At 47.6% G+C, this 16,927-nt stretch overlaps 1 protein-coding gene across 4 annotated transcripts in view; it reads right to left on the reverse strand.

Annotated features, from left to right (window-relative positions):
* The window catches only part of LOC117970363 (butyrophilin subfamily 1 member A1-like), a 184,794-nt gene extending 169,817 nt beyond the window's left edge, over positions 1–14,977 (reverse strand). Inside the window, exon 1 of one of the 4 annotated variants that reach the window (XM_059011827.1) lies at positions 14,752–14,977. In XM_059011827.1, the coding sequence (XP_058867810.1) occupies positions 14,752–14,815 (64 nt within the window). In that variant the 5' untranslated portion in view covers positions 14,816–14,977. The remainder of the gene's footprint in view (positions 1–14,751) is intronic. The other 3 variants (XM_059011824.1, XM_059011826.1, XM_059011825.1) reach the window with 3 other exon arrangements.
* Positions 14,978–16,927: the final 1,950 nt, after the last annotated feature.

The raw sequence follows: 16,927 nt of genomic DNA on the forward strand, positions 1-16,927 counted from the left end.
AACACTACCCTGCTTCAATGAGACAGTATTGACACAGGCTGAACACTACCCCGCTTCAATGAGACAGTACTGACACAGGCTGAACACTACCCTGCTTCAATGAGACAGTACTGACACAGGCTTCAATGAGACAGTACTGACACAGGCTGAACACTACCCTGCTTCAATGAGACAGTACTGACACAGGCTGAACACTACCCTGTTTCAATGAGACAGTATTGACACAGGTTGAACACTACCCTGCTTCAATGAGACAGTACTGACACAGGCTGAACACTACCCTGCTTCAATGAGACAGTACTGACCCAGGCTGAACACTACCCTGCTTCAATGAGACAGTACTGACACAGGCTGAACACTACCCTGCTTCAATGAGACAGTACTGACCCAGGCTGAACACTACCCTGCTTCAATGAGACAGTACTGACCCAGGCTGAACACTACCCTGCTTCAATGAGACAGTACTGACACAGGCTGAACACTACCCTGCTTGAAGCAATGAGACAGTATTGACACAGGCTGAACACTACCCTGCTTCAATGAGACAGTACTGACTCAGGCTGAACACTACCCTGCTTCAATGAGACAGTACCGACTCAGTCTGAACACTACCCTGCTTCAATGAGACAGTACTGACACAGGCTGAACACTACCCTGCTTCAATGAGACAGTACTGACACAGGCTGAACACTACCCTGCTTGAAGCAATGAGACAGTATTGACACAGGCTGAACACTACCCTGCTTCAATGAGACAGTACTAACACAGGCTGAACACTACCCTGCTTCAATGAGACAGTACTGACACAGGCTTCAATGAGACAGTACTGACACAGGCTGAACACTACCCTGCTTCAATGAGACAGTACTGACACAGGCTGAACACTACCCTGCTTCAATGAGACAGTATTGACACAGGTTGAACACTACCCTGCTTCAATGAGACAGTACTGACACAGGCTGAACACTACCCTGCTTCAATGAGACAGTACTGACACAGGCTGAACACTACCCTGCTTCAATGAGACAGTACTGACACAGGCTGAACACTACCCTGCTTCAATGAGACAGTACTGACCCAGGCTGAACACTACCCTGCTTCAATGAGACAGTACTGACACAGGCTGAACACTACCCTGCTTCAATGAGACAGTACTGACACAGGCTGAACACTACCCTGCTTCAATGAGAAAGTACTGACACAGGCTGAACACTACCCTGCTTCAATGAGACAGTACTGACACAGGCTGAACACTACCCTGCTTCAATGAGACAGTACTAACACAGGCTGAACACTACCCTGCTTGAAGCAATGAGACAGTATTGACACAGGCTGAACACTACCCTGCTTCAATGAGACAGTACTGACTCAGGCTGAACACTACCCTGCTTCAATGAGACAGTACCGACTCAGGCTGAACACTACCCTGCTTCAATGAGACAGTACTGACACAGGCTGAACACTACCCTGCTTCAATGAGACAGTACTGACACAGGCTGAACACTACCCTGCTTCAATGAGACAGTATTGACACAGGCTGAACACTACCCTGCTTCAATGAGACAGTACTGACACAGGCTGAACACTACCCTGCTTCAATGAGACAGTACTGACACAGGCTGAACACTACCCTGCTTCAATGAGACAGTATTGACACAGGCTGAACACTACCCTGCTTCAATGAGACAGTACTGACACAGGTTGAACACTACCCTGCTTCAAGGAGACAGTACTGACCCAGGCTGAACACTACCCTGCTTCAATGAGACAGTACTGACCCAGGCTGAACACTACCCTGCTTCAATGAGACAGTACCGACCCAGGCTGAACACTACCCTGCTTCAATGAGACAGTACTGACACAGGCTGAACACTACCCTGCTTCAATGAGACAGTACTAACACAGGCTGAACACTACCCTGCTTCAATGAGAAAGTACTGACACAGGCTGAACACTACCCTGCTTCAATGAGACAGTACTGACACAGGCTGAACACTACCCTGCTTCAATGAGACAGTACTGACACAGGCTGAACACTACCCTGCTTCAATGAGACAGTACTGACTCAGGCTGAACACTACCCTGCTTCAATGAGACAGTACCGACTCAGGCTGAACACTACCCTGCTTCAATGAGACAGTACTGACACAGGCTGAACACTACCCTGCTTCAATGAGACAGTACTGACACAGGCTGAACACTACCCTGCTTCAATGAGACAGTATTGACACAGGCTGAACACTACCCTGCTTCAATGAGACAGTACTGACACAGGCTGAACACTACCCTGCTTCAATGAGACAGTACTGACACAGGCTTCAATGAGACAGTACTGACACAGGCTGAACACTACCCTGCTTCAATGAGACAGTACTGACACAGGCTGAACACTACCCTGCTTCAATGAGACAGTATTGACACAGGTTGAACACTACCCTGCTTCAATGAGACAGTACTGACACAGGCTGAACACTACCCTGCTTCAATGAGACAGTACTGACACAGGCTGAACACTACCCTGCTTCAATGAGACAGTACTGACACAGGCTGAACACTACCCTGCTTCAATGAGACAGTACTGACCCAGGCTGAACACTACCCTGCTTCAATGAGACAGTACTGACACAGGCTGAACACTACCCTGCTTCAATGAGACAGTACTGACACAGGCTGAACACTACCCTGCTTCAATGAGAAAGTACTGACACAGGCTGAACACTACCCTGCTTCAATGAGACAGTACTGACACAGGCTGAACACTACCCTGCTTCAATGAGACAGTACTGACACAGGCTGAACACTACCCTGCTTGAAGCAATGAGACAGTATTGACACAGGCTGAACACTACCCTGCTTCAATGAGACAGTACTGACTCAGGCTGAACACTACCCTGCTTCAATGAGACAGTACCGACTCAGGCTGAACACTACCCTGCTTCAATGAGACAGTACTGACACAGGCTGAACACTACCCTGCTTCAATGAGACAGTACTGACACAGGCTGAACACTACCCTGCTTCAATGAGACAGTATTGACACAGGCTGAACACTACCCTGCTTCAATGAGACAGTACTGACACAGGCTGAACACTACCCTGCTTCAATGAGACAGTACTGACACAGGCTGAACACTACCCTGCTTCAATGAGACAGTATTGACACAGGCTGAACACTACCCTGCTTCAATGAGACAGTACTGACACAGGTTGAACACTACCCTGCTTCAAGGAGACAGTACTGACCCAGGCTGAACACTACCCTGCTTCAATGAGACAGTACTGACCCAGGCTGAACACTACCCTGCTTCAATGAGACAGTACCGACCCAGGCTGAACACTACCCTGCTTCAATGAGACAGTACTGACACAGGCTGAACACTACCCTGCTTCAATGAGACAGTACTGACACAGGCTGAACACTACCCTGCTTCAATGAGAAAGTACTGACACAGGCTGAACACTACCCTGCTTCAATGAGACAGTACTGACACAGGCTGAACACTACCCTGCTTCAATGAGACAGTACTGACACAGGCTGAACACTACCCTGCTTCAATGAGACAGTACTGACTCAGGCTGAACACTACCCTGCTTCAATGAGACAGTACCGACTCAGGCTGAACACTACCCTGCTTCAATGAGACAGTACCGACACAGGCTGAACACTACCCTGCTTCAATGAGACAGTACTGACACAGGCTGAACACTACCCTGCTTCAATGAGACAGTATTGACACAGGCTGAACACTACCCTGCTTCAATGAGACAGTACTGACACAGGCTGAACACTACCCTGCTTCAATGAGACAGTACTGACACAGGCTTCAATGAGACAGTACTGACACAGGCTGAACACTACCCTGCTTCAATGAGACAGTACTGACACAGGCTGAACACTACCCTGCTTCAATGAGACAGTATTGACACAGGTTGAACACTACCCTGCTTCAATGAGACAGTACTGACACAGGCTGAACACTACCCTGCTTCAATGAGACAGTACTGACCCAGGCTGAACACTACCCTGCTTCAATGAGACAGTACTGACCCAGGCTGAACACTACCCTGCTTCAATGAGACAGTACTGACCCAGGCTGAACACTACCCTGCTTCAATGAGACAGTACTGACCCAGGCTGAACACTACCCTGCTTCAATGAGACAGTACTGACACAGGCTGAACACTACCCTGCTTGAAGCAATGAGACAGTATTGACACAGGCTGAACACTACCCTGCTTCAATGAGACAGTACTGACTCAGGCTGAACACTACCCTGCTTCAATGAGACAGTACCGACTCAGGCTGAACACTACCCTGCTTCAATGAGACAGTACTGACACAGGCTGAACACTACCCTGCTTCAATGAGACAGTACTGACACAGGCTGAACACTACCCTGCTTGAAGCAATGAGACAGTATTGACACAGGCTGAACACTACCCTGCTTCAATGAGACAGTACTGACACAGGCTGAACACTACCCTGCTTCAATGAGACAGTACTGACACAGGCTTCAATGAGACAGTACTGACACAGGCTGAACACTACCCTGCTTCAATGAGACAGTACTGACACAGGCTGAACACTACCCTGCTTCAATGAGACAGTATTGACACAGGTTGAACACTACCCTGCTTCAATGAGACAGTACTGACACAGGCTGAACACTACCCTGCTTCAATGAGACAGTACTGACACAGGCTGAACACTACCCTGCTTCAATGAGACAGTACTGACACAGGCTGAACACTACCCTGCTTCAATGAGACAGTACTGACCCAGGCTGAACACTACCCTGCTTCAATGAGACAGTACCGACACAGGCTGAACACTACCCTGCTTCAATGAGACAGTACTGACACAGGCTGAACACTACCCTGCTTCAATGAGAAAGTACTGACACAGGCTGAACACTACCCTGCTTCAATGAGACAGTACTGACACAGGCTGAACACTACCCTGCTTCAATGAGACAGTACTGACACAGGCTGAACACTACCCTGCTTGAAGCAATGAGACAGTATTGACACAGGCTGAACACTACCCTGCTTCAATGAGACAGTACTGACTCAGGCTGAACACTACCCTGCTTCAATGAGACAGTACCGACTCAGGCTGAACACTACCCTGCTTCAATGAGACAGTACTGACACAGGCTGAACACTACCCTGCTTCAATGAGACAGTACTGACACAGGCTGAACACTACCCTGCTTCAATGAGACAGTATTGACACAGGCTGAACACTACCCTGCTTCAATGAGACAGTACTGACACAGGCTGAACACTACCCTGCTTCAATGAGACAGTACTGACCCAGGCTGAACACTACCCTGCTTCAATGAGACAGTACTGACACAGGCTGAACACTACCCTGCTTCAATGAGACAGTACTGACACAGGCTGAACACTACCCTGCTTCAATGAGACAGTACTGACATAGGCTGAACACTACCCTGCTTCAATGAGAAAGTACTGACCCAGGCTGAACACTACCCTGCTTCAATGAGACAGTACTGACCCAGGCTGAACACTACCCTGCTTCAATGAGACAGTACTGACCCAGGCTGAACACTACCCTGCTTCAATGAGACAGTACTGACACAGGCTGAACACTACCCTGCTTCAATGAGACAGTACTGACACAGGCTGAACACTACCCTGCTTCAATGAGACAGTACTGACATAGGCTGAACACTACCCTGCTTCAATGAGAAAGTACTGACCCAGGCTGAACACTACCCTGCTTCAATGAGACAGTACTGACCCAGGCTGAACACTACCCTGCTTCAATGAGACAGTACTGACCCAGGCTGAACACTACCCTGCTTCAATGAGACAGTACTGACACAGGCTGAACACTACCCTGCTTCAATGAGACAGTACTGACACAGGCTGAACACTACCCTGCTTCAATGAGACAGTACTGACACAGGCTGAACACTACCCTGCTTCAATGAGACAGTACTGACACAGGCTTCAATGAGACAGTACTGACACAGGCTGAACACTACCCTGCTTCAATGAGACAGTACTGACACAGGCTGAACACTACCCTGCTTCAATGAGACAGTATTGACACAGGTTGAACACTACCCTGCTTCAATGAGACAGTACTGACACAGGCTGAACACTACCCTGCTTCAATGAGACAGTACTGACCCAGGCTGAACACTACCCTGCTTCAATGAGACAGTACTGACCCAGGCTGAACACTACCCTGCTTCAATGAGACAGTACTGACCCAGGCTGAACACTACCCTGCTTCAATGAGACAGTACTGACACAGGCTGAACACTACCCTGCTTCAATGAGACAGTACTGACCCAGGCTGAACACTACCCTGCTTCAATGAGACAGTACTGACCCAGGCTGAACACTACCCTGCTTCAATGAGACAGTACTGACACAGGCTGAACACTACCCTGCTTGAAGCAATGAGACAGTATTGACACAGGCTGAACACTACCCTGCTTCAATGAGACAGTACTGACACAGGCTGAACACTACCCTGCTTCAATGAGACAGTACTGACCGAGGCTGAACACTACCCTGCTTCAATGAGACAGTACTGACCCAGGCTGAACACTACCCTGCTTCAATGAGACAGTACTGACACAGGCTGAACACTACCCTGCTTGAAGCAATGAGACAGTATTGACACAGGCTGAACACTACCCTGCTTCAATGAGACAGTACCGACTCAGGCTGAACACTACCCTGCTTCAATGAGACAGTACCGACTCAGGCTGAACACTACCCTGCTTCAATGAGACAGTACTGACCCAGGCTGAACACTACCCTGCTTCAATGAGACAGTACTGACCCAGGCTGAACACTACCCTGCTTCAATGAGACAGTACTGACCCAGGCTGAACACTACCCTGCTTCAATGAGACAGTACTGACACAGGCTGAACACTACCCTGCTTCAATGAGACAGTACTGACCCAGGCTGAACACTACCCTGCTTCAATGAGACAGTACTGACCCAGGCTGAACACTACCCTGCTTCAATGAGACAGTACTGACCCAGGCTGAACACTACCCTGCTTCAATGAGACAGTACTGACACAGGCTGAACACTACCCTGCTTCAATGAGACAGTACTGACATAGGCTGAACACTACCCTGCTTCAATGAGACAGTACTGACCCAGGCTGAACACTAACCTGCTTCAATGAGACAGTACTGACACAGGCTGAACACTACCCTGCTTGAAGCAATGAGACAGTATTGACACAGGCTGAACACTACCCTGCTTCAATGAGACAGTACTGACTCAGGCTGAACACTACCCTGCTTCAATGAGACAGTACTGACCCAGGCTGAACACTACCCTGCTTCAATGAGACAGTACTGACCCAGGCTGAACACTACCCTGCTTCAATGAGACAGTACTGACCCAGGCTGAACACTACCCTGCTTCAATGAGACAGTACTGACACAGGCTGAACACTACCCTGCTTCAATGAGACAGTACTGACCCAGGCTGAACACTACCCTGCTTCAATGAGACAGTACTGACCCAGGCTGAACACTACCCTGCTTCAATGAGACAGTACTGACCCAGGCTGAACACTACCCTGCTTCAATGAGACAGTACTGACACAGGCTGAACACTACCCTGCTTCAATGAGACAGTACTGACACAGGCTGAACACTACCCTGCTTCAATGAGACAGTACTGACCCAGGCTGAACACTAACCTGCTTCAATGAGACAGTACTGACACAGGCTGAACACTACCCTGCTTGAAGCAATGAGACAGTATTGACACAGGCTGAACACTACCCTGCTTCAATGAGACAGTACTGACTCAGGCTGAACACTACCCTGCTTCAATGAGACAGTACCGACTCAGGCTGAACACTACCCTGCTTCAATGAGACAGTACTGACACAGGCTGAACACTACCCTGCTTCAATGAGACAGTACTGACACAGGCTGAACACTACCCTGCTTCAATGAGACAGTATTGACACAGGCTGAACACTACCCTGCTTCAATGAGACAGTAGTGACACAGGCTGAACACTACCCTGCTTCAATGAGACAGTACTGACACAGGCTGAACACTACCCTGCTTCAATGAGACAGTATTGACACAGGCTGAACACTACCCTGCTTCAATGAGACAGTACTGACCCAGGTTGAACACTACCCTGCTTCAATGAGACAGTACTGACCCAGGCTGAACACTACCCTGCTTCAATGAGACAGTACTGACCCAGGCTGAACACTACCCTGCTTCAATGAGACAGTACTGACCCAGGCTGAACACTACCCTGCTTCAATGAGACAGTATTGACACAGGCTGAACACTACCCTGCTTCAATGAGACAGTACTGACCCAGGCTGAACACTACCCTGCTTCAATGAGACAGTACTGACCCAGGCTGAACACTACCCTGCTTCAATGAGACAGTACTGACCCAGGCTGAACACTACCCTGCTTCAATGAGACAGTACTGACACAGGCTGAACACTACCCTGCTTCAATGAGACAGTACTGACACAGGCTGAACACTACCCTGCTTCAATGAGACAGTACTGACACAGGCTGAACACTACCCTGCTTCAATGAGAAAGTACTGACCCAGGCTGAACACTACCCTGCTTCAATGAGACAGTACTGACCCAGGCTGAACACTACCCTGCTTCAATGAGACAGTACTGACCCAGGCTGAACACTACCCTGCTTCAATGAGACAGTACTGACCCAGGCTGAACACTACCCTGCTTCAATGAGACAGTACTGACCCAGGCTGAACACTACCCTGCTTCAATGAGACAGTACTGACACAGGCTGAACACTACCCTGCTTCAATGAGACAGTACTGACACAGGCTGATCACTACCCTGCTTCAATGAGACAGTACTGACCCAGGCTGAACACTACCCTGCTTCAATGAGACAGTACTGACCCAGGCTGAACACTACCCTGCTTCAATGAGACAGTACTGACCCAGGCTGAACACTACCCTGCTTCAATGAGACAGTATTGACCCAGGCTGAACACTACCCTGCTTCAATGAGACAGTACTGACCCAGGCTGAACACTACCCTGCTTCAATGAGACAGTACTGACCCAGGCTGAACACTACCCTGCTTCAATGAGACAGTACTGACACAGGCTGAACACTACCCTGCTTCAATGAGACAGTACTGACACAGGCTGAACACTACCCTGCTTCAATGAGAAAGTACTGACCCAGGCTGAACACTACCCTGCTTCAATGAGACAGTACTGACCCAGGCTGAACACTACCCTGCTTCAATGAGACAGTACTGACCCAGGCTGAACACTACCCTGCTTCAATGAGACAGTACTGACCCAGGCTGAACACTACCCTGCTTCAATGAGACAGTACTGACCCAGGCTGAACACTACCCTGCTTCAATGAGACAGTACTGACCCAGGCTGAACACTACCCTGCTTCAATGAGACAGTACTGACACAGGCTGAACACTACCCTGCTTCAATGAGACAGTACTGACACAGGCTGAACACTACCCTGCTTCAATGAGACAGTACTGACCAAGGCTGAACACTACCCTGCTTCAATGAGACAGTACTGACACAGGCTGAACACTACCCTGCTTCAATGAGACAGTACTGACCCAGGCTGAACACTACCCTGCTTCAATGAGACAGTACTGACCCAGGCTGAACACTACCCTGCTTCAATGAGACAGTACTGACACAGGCTGAACACTACCCTGCTTCAAGTAATGAGACAGTATACACACAGGCTGAACACTACCCTGCTTCAATGAGACAGTACTGACACAGGCTGAACACTACCCTGCTTCAATGAGACAGTACTGACACAGGCTGAACACTACCCTGCTTCAAGTAATTAGACAGTACTAACACAGGCTGAACACTACCCTGCTTCATTGAGACAGTACCTGACACAGGCTGAACACTACCCTGCTTCAATGAGACAGTACTGACACAGGCTGAACACTACCCTGCTTCAATGAGACAGTACTGACACAGGCTGAACACTACCCTGCTTCAATGAGACAGTACTGACACAGGCTGAACACTACCCTGCTTCAATGAGACAGTACTGACACAGGCTGAACACTACCCTGCTTCAATGAGACAGTACTGACACAGGCTGAACACTACCCTGCTTCAATGAGACAGTACTGACACAGGCTGAACACTACCCTGCTTCAATGAGACAGTACTGACACAGGCTGAACACTACCCTGCTTCAATGAGACAGTACTGACACAGGCTGAACACTACCCTGCTTCAATGAGACAGTACTGACACAGGCTGAACACTACCCTGCTTCAAGTAATGAGTATGGAAACTGTCTATTTAATTTTCTGCATGAGAATTAGGCTACACTATTGTTATAAGTGCTGGTTGCACTGTTTGTGATTATATTAATATGTAATTAAGTTAATTAGTGATGTGCAGGTGGGGACAGTAATTATCTGGCCTCCATGTCAGAATAATAGATGCATACATGACCCTCCACTATGTTTAATGAGGATACTGAATTAATGAGCAATGCTGAATTTACAGCTTCCATCAATGTGTTTGTGGAAATATAATCAATAAAACAGTGCATTACCCCCCAGGCATGTAATGAGACAGTGCATTACCCCTCAGGCATGTAATGAGACAGTGCATTACCCCTCAGGCATGTAATGAGACAGTGCATTACCCCCCAGGCATGTAATGAGACAGTGCATTACCCCCCAGGCATGTAATGAGACAGTGCATTACCCCCCAGGCATGTAATGAGACAGTGCATTACCCCCCAGGCATGTAATGAGACAGTGCATTACCCCCCAGGCATGTAATGAGACAGTGCATTACCCCCCAGGCATGTAATGAGACAGTGCATTACCCCCCAGGCATGTAATGAGACAGTGCATTACCCCTCAGGCATGTAATGAGACAGTGCATTACCCCCCAGGCATGTAATGAGACAGTGCATTACCCCCCAGGCATGTAATGAGACAGTGCATTACCCCCCAGGCATGTAATGAGACAGTGCATTACCCCCCAGGCATGTAATGAGACAGTGCATTACCCCCCAGGCATGTAATGAGACAGTGCATTACCCCTCAGGCATGTAATGAGACAGTGCATTACCCCCCAGGCATGTAATGAGACAGTGCATTACCCCCCAGGCATGTAATGAGACAGTGCATTACCCCCCAGGCATGTAATGAGACAGTGCATTACCCCCCAGGCATGTAATGAGACAGTGCATTACCCCCCAGGCATGTAATGAGACAGTGCATTACCCCCCAGGCATGTAATGAGACAGTGCATTACCCCCCAGGCATGTAATGAGACAGTGCATTACCCCCCAGGCATGTAATGAGACAGTGCATTACCCCCCAGGCATGTAATGAGACAGTGCATTACCCCCCAGGCATGTAATGAGACAGTGCATTACCCCTCAGGCATGTAATGAGACAGTGCATTACCCCCCAGGCAACTCATTCATAGGTGTCAAGATGGTAAAACACAACTGAATCCTGGACCCTTGCTACTAAAATTGATGAATATGTCAAAACCACTATGAGTTTCTACAAGACTAGAAAGGATTGCAATAATCCCTGTGAGTGACGCATGGTTGAGTCTAGGCTCCTATAAGAGGAAAGGAACGAGGGGAGGGACTGCTGTGAAACCAGCGATTTATACCAGAGGTGCAAATCAAATTCTGGAGCCATTACACATGTTTACATATGCACATATATATGCTGTGTGTGTATATATATATATATATATATATATATATATATATATATATATATATATATATATATATATATATATATACTGATGATAGATGTATAGATGATGATAGTTTCTCATTGGGTCTGGACTACTCACATCACACACCCCCCTCCCACACACACACACTCACACACTTGTCCACATACACAGGAGAGAAGGTTTGTGTCGTGTGGGAGATTGTGAGGGAGCTTGATTAGGACGGGGTTTGATCATTCAGCACCAGTAATCTCTCTGGTGCTAAACTTTCAAAACAGTTCAGCATCAATTTTCAAAACTATGTGCACCCCTGCCAAGATCTTGTTTATTCAAATACATGCAAAAGACTGTAATTAGAAAAGTGTGTCATAAGTACAGCTGTGCACAAAATATTACTGACATCGAGGAGTTAGGAATGTTCTGTGTGTGGTTGGCTTATCTTTCCTGCCAGCATGAAGCTAGTTTGATCACTTCTCCCTAGCAACAAATGACACTACAGCCAGCAAATATTCCAATTGGATGGTTACAACTTAACAACATTACATTTCTTTCAAACATTTGTTTTGCATACACTGTTTTGGTTTTAAACACCAGACTCTCTGATGGTTAACTTTCAAAACAGTTTATCATCAATTTAAAAACGATTTCCACACGTGTGTATTCATAACCCCAAAAAATTACTGAACATAACCAACTCCGAGACAACATTGACTACACCTCTGCTCCAATTAGGAGTTTAAATAGATTCCAAAATATGAGAAATTGTCTCCAAACACAGCAGTGTCTCAGATGAAACCACACCCTTGTCCCACACCCAGGTCCTTTCCTCTTATGGGAACAAGCCTCGAACATCTGTGCCAGAACAATCAGCTCACCTGCACACACAAAACACTGTCCCTCTGTAGAACAATCAGCTCCCCTCTGCACACACAAAACACTGTCCCTCTGTAGAACAATCAGCTCCCCTCTGCACACACAAAACACTGTCCCTCTGTAGAACAATCAGCTCCCCTCTACACACACAAAACACTGTCCCTCTGTAGAACAATCAGCTCTCCTGCACACACAAAACACTGTCCCTCTGTAGAACAATCAGCTCTCCTGCACACACAAAACACTGTCCCTCTGTAGAACAATCAGCTCCCCTCTGCACACACAAAACACTGTCCCTCTGTAGAACAATCAGCTCACCTGCACACACAAAACACTGTCCCTCTGTAGAACAATCAGCTCACCTGCACACACAAAACACTGTCCCTCTGTAGAACAATCAGCTCCCCTCTACACACACAAAACACTGTCCCTCTGTAGAACAATCAGCTCTCCTGCACACACAAAACACTGTCCCTCTGTAGAACAATCAGCTCTCCTGCACACACAAAACACTGTCCCTCTGTAGAACAATCAGCTCCCCTCTGCACACACAAAACACTGTCCCTCTGTAGAACAATCAGCTCCCCTCTGCACACACAAAACACTGTCCCTCTGTAGAACAATCAGCTCCCCTCTGCACACATAAAACACTGTCCCTCTGTAGAACAATCAGCTCCCCTCTGCACACACAAAACACTGTCCCTCTGTAGAACAATCAGCTCCCCTCAGCACACACAAAACACTGTCCCTCTGTAGAACAATCAGCTCTCCTGCACACACAAAACACTGTCCCTCTGTAGAACAATCAGCTCCCCTCTGCACACACAAAACACTGTCCCTCTGTAGAACAATCAGCTCTCCTGCACACACAAAACACTGTCCCTCTGTAGAACAATCAGCTCCCCTGCACACACAAAACACTGTCCCTCTGTAGAACAATCAGCTCCCCTCTGCACACACAAAACACTGTCCCTCTGTAGAACAATCAGCTCCCCTCTGCACACACAAAACACTGTCCCTCTGTAGAACAATCAGCTCCCCTCTGCACACACAAAACACTGTCCCTCTGTAGAACAATCAGCTCCCCTCTGCACACACAAAACACTGTCCCTCTGTAGAACAAATCAGCTCCCCTCAGCACACACAAAACACTGTCCCTCTGTAGAACAATCAGCTCTCCTGCACACACAAAACACTGTCCCTCTGTAGAACAATCAGCTCCCCTCTGCACACACAAAACACTGTCCCTCTGTAGAACAATCAGCTCCCCTCTGCACACACAAAACACTGTCCCTCTGTAGAACAATCAGCACCCCTCAGCACACACAAAACACTGTCCCTCTGTAGAACAATCAGCTCTCCTCTGCACACACAAAACACTGTCCCTCTGTAGAACAATCAGCTCCCCTCAGCACACACAAAACACTGTCCCTCTGTAGAACAATCAGCTCCCCTCTGCACACACAAAACACTGTCCCTCTGTAGAACAATCAGCTCCCCTCTGCACACACAAAACACTGTCCCTCTGTAGAACAATCAGCTCCCCTCTGCACACACAAAACACTGTCCCTCTGTAGAACAACCAGCTCCCCTCTGCACACACAAAACACTGTCCCTCTGTAGAACAACCAGCTCCCCTCTGCACACACAAAACACTGTCCCTCTGTAGAACAATCAGCTCCCCTCTGCACACACAAAACACTGTCCCTCTGTAGAACAATCAGCTCTCCTCTGAACACACAAAACACTGTCCCTCTGTAGAACAATCAGCTCCCCTCTGCACACACAAAACACTGTCCCTCTGTAGAACAATCAGCTCTCCTCTGAACACACAAAACACTGTCCCTCTGTAGAACAATCAGATCCCCTCAGCACACACAAAACACTGTCCCTCTGTATGAACAATCAGCTCCCCTGTGCACACACAAAACACTGTCCCTCTGTAGACCAATCAGCTCCTCTCTGCACACACAAAACACTGTCCCTCTGTAGAACAATCAGCTCCCCTCAGCACACACAAAACACTGTCCCTCTGTAGAACAATCAGCTCCCCTCTGCACACAGTTAGAAACGTTAGAAATAGCAGTTGTCTCTTCATCAGTTTAATTTCTACAGTCCCTCTCACCTTGTGTAGAAACAGCTGGTAGCAAACTCAAGACAATGAAACAGGTCCTCCCCAGGAATCTCATCTTCAGAACACAAGCTCTGTTAGTTGTAGCTATGTGACACAAACAAACCAGACCCCATGTAGACTCCTGTCATGATTGCACTGTGAAGTACTGCACACCCACAGCCAGACTCCTGTATTCATATTCATCACAGGGCCAGACCGCTGCTCCACTGAGATACATGTGTCAGACTGGCTCTGGAGCTGCCAGATAAGATGGTATAACACACAACGCCCACTGCAGTAATGGAGCAGTGTTAGGATACAGACTATACTGTACACTCTCCCCCTTCAATACACAGCAGAGCTGGAGAATCACACTACACTGTACACTACCCCTTCAATACACAGCAGAACTGCAGAATCACACTATACTGTACACTACCCCTTCAATACACAGCAGAACTGCCGAATCACACTATACTGTACACTACCCCTTCAATACACAGCAGAACTGCAGAATCGCAGTTCTTCAGAGGCAAAGGTTACATTACTATTCTCCAGTCTAACCCCTTGTTTTAAAATTGAACTTTAAGGTGAATCTCTTTGTTCAGTGGGTCTCTGATTCTCTAGTCCTGTCCAATACAACTACACTCCTGCATGTAATGAGACAGTACTGACACGGCTGAACACTACCCTGCTTCAATGAGACAGTACTGACACAGGATGAACACTACCCTGCTTCAATGAGACAGTACTGACACAGCCTGAACACTACCCTGCTTCAATGAGACAGTACTGACACAGGCTGAACACTACCCTGCTTCAATGAGACAGTACTGACACAGGCTGAACACTACCCTGCTTCAATGAGACAGTACTGACACAGGCTGAACACTACCCTGCTTCAATGAGACAGTACTGACACAGGCTGAACACTACCCTGCTTCAATGAGACAGTACTGACACAGCCTGAACACTACCCTGCTTCAATGAGACAGTACTGACACAGGCTGAACACTACCCTGCTTCAATGAGACAGTACTGACACAGGCTGAACACTACCCTGCTTCAATGAGACAGTACTGACACAGCCTGAACACTACCCTGCTTCAATGAGACAGTACTGACACAGGCTGAACACTACCCTGCTTCAATGAGACAGTACTGACACAGGCTGAACACTACCCTGCTTCAATGAGACAGTACTGACACAGGCTGAACACTACACTGCTTCAATGAGACAGTACTGACACAGGCTGAACACTACACTGCTTCAATGAGACAGTACTGACACAGGCTGAACACTACCCTGCTTCAATGAGACAGTACTGACACAGGCTAGCTGTACTCAAAATATTATTGACAACGAAGAGTTAAGAATGTTCTGTGTGTGGTCGGCTTATCTTTCCTGCCAGCACAAAGCCAGTCAGATCACTCTTCCCTAGCAACAAATGACACTACAGCCAGCAAATATTCCAATTGGATGATTACAAGTTAACATTCCATTTCTTTTTTTTCTAACATTTGTTTTGCATACACTTTTTGGTTTTAAACACTAGGCTCTTTGGTGGTAAACTTTCAAAAGAGTTTAGCACCAATTTTCAAAACGATTTGCACCTTGTATACTCATAACAACCCCCCCCCCTTTTTACAACACGATTGTAAGCTCTTCTATATGTGTGGGTGTGTAACAGCACCATTGTAAGCTCTCCTATATGTGTGGGTGTGTAACAGCACCATTGTAAGCTCTCCTATATGTGTGGGTGTGTAACAGCACCATTGTAAGCTCTCCTATATGTGTGGGTGTGTAACAGCACCATTGTAAGCTCTTCTATATGTGTGGGTGTGTAACAGCACCATTGTAAGCTCTTCTATATGTGTGGGTGTGTAACAGCACCATTGTAAGCTCTCCTATATGTGTGGGTGTGTAACAGCACCATTGTAAGCTCTCCTATATGTGTGGGTGTGTAACAGCACCATTGTAAGCTCTCCTATATGTGTGGGTGTGTAACAGCACCATTGTAAGCTCTCCTATATGTGTGGGTGTGTAACAGCACCATTGTAAGCTCTTCTATATGTGTGGGTGTGTAACAGCACCATTGTTAGCTCTCCTATATGTGTGGGTGTGTAACAGCACCATTGTAAGCTCTCCTATATGTGTGGGTGTGTAACAGCACCATTGTAAGCTCTC

The sequence above is a fragment of the Acipenser ruthenus genome, chromosome 43, assembly GCF_902713425.1.
Source record: "Acipenser ruthenus chromosome 43, fAciRut3.2 maternal haplotype, whole genome shotgun sequence".
In the NCBI taxonomy this organism is placed as follows: Eukaryota; Metazoa; Chordata; class Actinopteri; order Acipenseriformes; family Acipenseridae; genus Acipenser; species Acipenser ruthenus.